This window comes from Nicotiana attenuata, chromosome 6 (assembly GCF_001879085.1).
Source record: "Nicotiana attenuata strain UT chromosome 6, NIATTr2, whole genome shotgun sequence".
Classification (NCBI taxonomy): Eukaryota; Viridiplantae; Streptophyta; class Magnoliopsida; order Solanales; family Solanaceae; genus Nicotiana; species Nicotiana attenuata.
Genome location: NC_031994.1, coordinates 71,281,354 through 71,285,719, shown reverse-complemented (window position 1 = coordinate 71,285,719; position 4,366 = coordinate 71,281,354). Strand labels below are relative to the sequence as shown.

Sequence of the window (4,366 nt, the reverse complement as noted above, 5' to 3'; positions counted from 1 at the left end):
TAAATGAACGGCAGAATAGGAACAAAGCACAAAATGGAAAACCCTGCTTAAAATTGGTAAAATAAATAGCCTACAACTACCTCTTTAAGCTATTAGAAAAACAATGTGATTATAACCTATTTAATAGCTCTGAAAGCTCATTATGTCATTGTCAATTAATATTTCTAATGTAACAATTATATTCTTGGTCTTAATTACTTCATGATTATTTGATTTAGCTCGAAGTCTATCCTGAATGTTCAATTCTTAGCCAATTCTCACATAGAAAATGTTTTTGTTGATCTCTATTGTAAGCAGAGGCAAATCCATGATCTAAAATTAGAGGGTACAAAATGAGTGTGGTATTAATATGTGTATCATTTTAATTGCTTACTTGTACATGTATATGTATATATTGTTCAACCTGAAAGTAACGAGTTAAGATGAACCTACTAAATCTACCCTAAATTCGTCTTTGTGGTTAAAATCAACTTTGCTTGATGCAATTTGTAATGGAAAATCTACTCCTAGTGTCAGTATGTGCTGACTAATAGGATTTCAAATTATCAATCCTCATCCATAATAAGAATAATTAGGCATGATAGCTCAGTGAATATATGCCAGTATTCAACAAGAAATGTTAAAGTGTAGAGATGCCCCCATAGACTATATTCTCCTTTTATCAGCTTAATGTGAAGAGGAACTTTAAAGAATCATTGTTTGATATGCAATATATTCCTCTCTTTTTTTTACTTATATTCTGTATCTTTTTCTCTTTTTCATTAAGACAGGTGGAGTTGCTCTAAAACCTAATATAAGAGACAAAATCCAGTTATAGTAAATCTTTCACCTAGGAGACATTTGTTTTATTCTAATAGTAAATGTGTTGGCTTTGGTTTTGTCAAAACGATTCTTCATCCCTTAACCATATGAAAGAATAAATTTTAAAAAATAGAAATTTTTTTAAGTTGTTATGACATATTCATATTTCTATATCTTGTTTATAAGTCTTCTCAGTCCTTGTAATATTTAAACAGTGTTGCATTTCCATTTCTATCTGATTCTTGATCCTTGCTTTCTTTGTGCCGCGAGTTCTTTTTATTTAATTTTTGTCACAGCTCAGAGTCTCGAGGAATTCATCAGTACAAGAAATTTTCAATTTCAAATACTGTTTGTTGCTGTAACTTAGTGTGCAAAACTCAACAGATAGAACAAGTCCACTTTTCCTAGAAATAAAGTTGTAGCTTCTCTGAATAGTTTAGGATATGAGTATCCAAAGGATTGGTACTCAAGAAAGAGTGCCAAAAAACTCAGCATATCCCAGTGATTATACTTTAGAATTCGCCAGAATGCCGGTTCAGGCTTTACATGCACAAAAACAGTCTTCATCATACATGGGATTTAGTCTTCCACCAGCAACTTCTGCAGAAGATGTATGCCAACAGCAGCAGCAGCAGCAGTTTTTTCCTAGTGCTAATTCATCGTCGAATAGTACTATCATCGGTCGTATTGGTTCGCCATCTTCAGCCTTCTTTGCCACGGAACGTTACCTGGGATTAACACAGTATGATGATCAACAAGATAATTGTTCTCAATTGTCCAAGAATTATGATTTTCAAATACCATCATATGGTTTCTTGCCTGATTCACCAGCAGAAGATTTTCATCCCAAGATTTCCCTGCCGCCATTTATCAGATCACAGTTCTCGACCAGTCAACCCTTTAGTCCTGATCATCAAGTACCTTATAGAAGTCCGTTCAGCAGTCTAACAGAAAAAGAGAGAATATTGCATCTTAAGAGAAAATTGCTTGGTGAATTCGACACGCCTTTTGATGGAAATCAAGATTTCAGTGTTAGTACTTAAAACATGTAGCAGCTTCTTGTTGTAGTGTTTTTTGGTTCTTTGCTTCATATGAAGAAGCTACTGCTGCTTAAAAGACTTAAAATTGACACCATTTTGAGTTTTTTCGCTATGTTTTTACAGCTCCCTCATAATTTATGTGGTAGTCACTTGGACTATATGAGGCAAGAATCAGGATTTCCTTCGGCTAATTCTAATAATTCTGCATGTTCTGGAGGATCTGTGTGCAACAAAACAAGAATCAGATGGACTCAAGATCTCCACGATCGATTTGTTGAGTGTGTAAACCGCCTAGGAGGCGCTGACAGTAAGTAATTTCAAAGAGGACTTTCTATTTTCAGTTTGATCCTGACCATTTTAGCTAAGAATTTGATTCATTCATCTTATCAGAGGCAACACCAAAGGCAATACTAAAGCTGATGGAGTCAGATGGCTTGACTATTTTCCATGTCAAAAGCCATTTGCAGGTATATATTTATACATATGAAAGAACTTCCATTTGGTTGTGTTTTCAGTAGTGTTGTATTGAGTTTTGAGGGAATATTTTCTGTTGTCATATCTATTTTGTTTGCAGAAATATCGAAATGCAAAGTACATCCCTGAACCTACAGATGGTATGTCTATTTGACTTTTTTAAGTTTTCATGGTTGAGAAAATATATTTTCTTGATTTTAGACATCTTGGTTTTTCTCTAGACATTTTCTTGATTTTAGACATATCCAAGGGATCAGGGCTTTATAAAGGGCAGCCCGGTACACTAAGCTCTCGCTATGCGCGGCGTCCGGAGAAGGGCCGGACTATAAGGCTCTATTGTTCGCAGTCTTACTCTGCATTTTTGCAAGAGACTGTTTTCACGGCTCGAACCCGTGACCTCTTGGTCACAATTATGGCTTATAATGGTTAGGAATCACATTTATGGCTTATGCATATTTAAAAAGAAGAATAGTAAAGGGAAAGTAGAGAATTTTCAATATACTAATCTTACAGTGAGAAGGTATATAATAAGGAAACAACATAAAAGCATTTTCTGCACTAATTTTAAAAGTATTCTTTTCTGTAATTGTTGGAATAAGTGGATCAAACTTGTAAAAAAAGGATACTAAGATGGACTTCTTTTTCTTAAAATTCATTTTAGTGTGATCAGAAAATCTATATTGAAAAATGGAAATTTTATCAATGTTAGCTTGAAGTTTGCATCTCTCTTTTGGCATGCTCAATTATATGCAGACTGATCAGAGTTTTCTCCTTCTATGTTGCAGGAAAATCTGAGAAGAGAAACTGCCCGAATAATGTGTCACAGATCGACAGCAAAACGTATATTTTTCATCGCTACTATCTCATTTAATTTTCCTGATAAACTTAGCTAGAAACTAAATCTGATCAAAACATTTGTTGCAGGGGAATGCAAATCAAGGAAGCACTGCAAATGCAACTCGAAGTCCAGAGGCGTCTTCACGAGCAACTAGAGGTACTTTAGTTTTTATTACACCTTTGAGTCATGATACTTTTCTAGAGCCAAAAGAACTGAATCAGGACATCTTCTATTAAACTAGATTCAGCGAAAGTTACAGTTGAGGATTGAAGAACAAGGAAAACAGCTAAAGATGATATTTGATCAACAACAAAGAACAACAAGAAGTCTATTGGACACTCAAAATTCAACCATTTCAACTCCTGAACATGATCCATCTAACCTGTATGATGATATGGAAGTTTTGGTTGCCGATAATATTCGCTTCCCATCTAAAATAAGTTAAGTGTTAAGGAGGCCATCAATTAGAAGTTTTTCATTTTTGCATTTAGTGTTAGAGGGAAAAGTTGAGTTTAGCTTTTTCTGGTAGAAAAAAAGACTTTCCAAAAAATGTAAACTATAGTACAATGTCTATAAACATCATGCTGAATGTAGGTATTTGTTTCTCTTGTGTTCATGTGACATATGAGTTTGATATACTTCACAACTCGTAAAGTGTTCGCTTTGTTTTTCTGCAATTTCCCTCTATCAGAAGATACTGTGATTCTGGATTTGTTACGTTCTCAAACAGTACCAAGAGAAAGCAAGGTGCAAGAACTAATTTTACAATTTAATCACCATTTATAAATTTAAAAAAAAAAAAAAAAAAGGCAGCCCGGTGCACTAAGCGCATGGCTCAGAACTCTCTTTTGTTGTTTCTTGAGTTGTTATGCTCTTCTATCTAGCATCTTTAAACATTTGACAAGGAAGTTTAGATAAAAAACCAGCTGGTATCGGTCTTGGGAAACAGTTTGTATTCATATTTCTTTTAATTAATTATATTGTATCCTATGGAGGATCCAGAATGTCAGGATATTCTTTATCAATTTGTTAATTATAGATAGCTGGCCTTTACCTTTCCGAATGTTTAACAGTTAAAGAGTCCATTTCTTTTAAATTGTGATTCATTGATCATCGAGAGACAACACCAAATCGAACCGATCGAAGCTGATAGACTTGAATAACAAGTGCAACTCAGATCCAGCACAAGGTAAATATTTCTGTCAAAACACTT

At 34.2% G+C, this 4,366-nt stretch overlaps 1 protein-coding gene across 1 annotated transcript; it reads left to right on the top strand.

Moving 5' to 3' along the window:
* LOC109227175 (myb family transcription factor PHL5-like) lies at positions 751–3,791 on the top strand. Its single transcript, XM_019392230.1, has 7 exons — positions 751–1,832; positions 1,965–2,148; positions 2,232–2,308; positions 2,416–2,455; positions 3,101–3,155; positions 3,240–3,309; positions 3,395–3,791. Exons 1-7 carry the CDS (start codon positions 1,245–1,247, stop codon positions 3,596–3,598), a joined length of 1,218 nt encoding a protein of 405 aa, XP_019247775.1. The 5' UTR covers positions 751–1,244; the 3' UTR covers positions 3,599–3,791.

What these genes read in the sequence shown, in the direction of transcription:
- LOC109227175 (XM_019392230.1), top strand. Translation starts at nt 1,245, where the DNA reads ATGAGTATCCAAAGGATTGGTACTCAAGAAAGAGTGCCAAAAAACTCA. An exon ending in ATGTCAAAAGCCATTTGCAG is followed by an intron (nt 2,309 to 2,415) that starts GTATATATTTAT and finishes TTTTGTTTGCAG; the next exon opens with AAATATCGAAATGCAAAGTA. An exon ending in CATCCCTGAACCTACAGATG is followed by an intron (nt 2,456 to 3,100) that starts GTATGTCTATTT and finishes TCTATGTTGCAG; the next exon opens with GAAAATCTGAGAAGAGAAAC.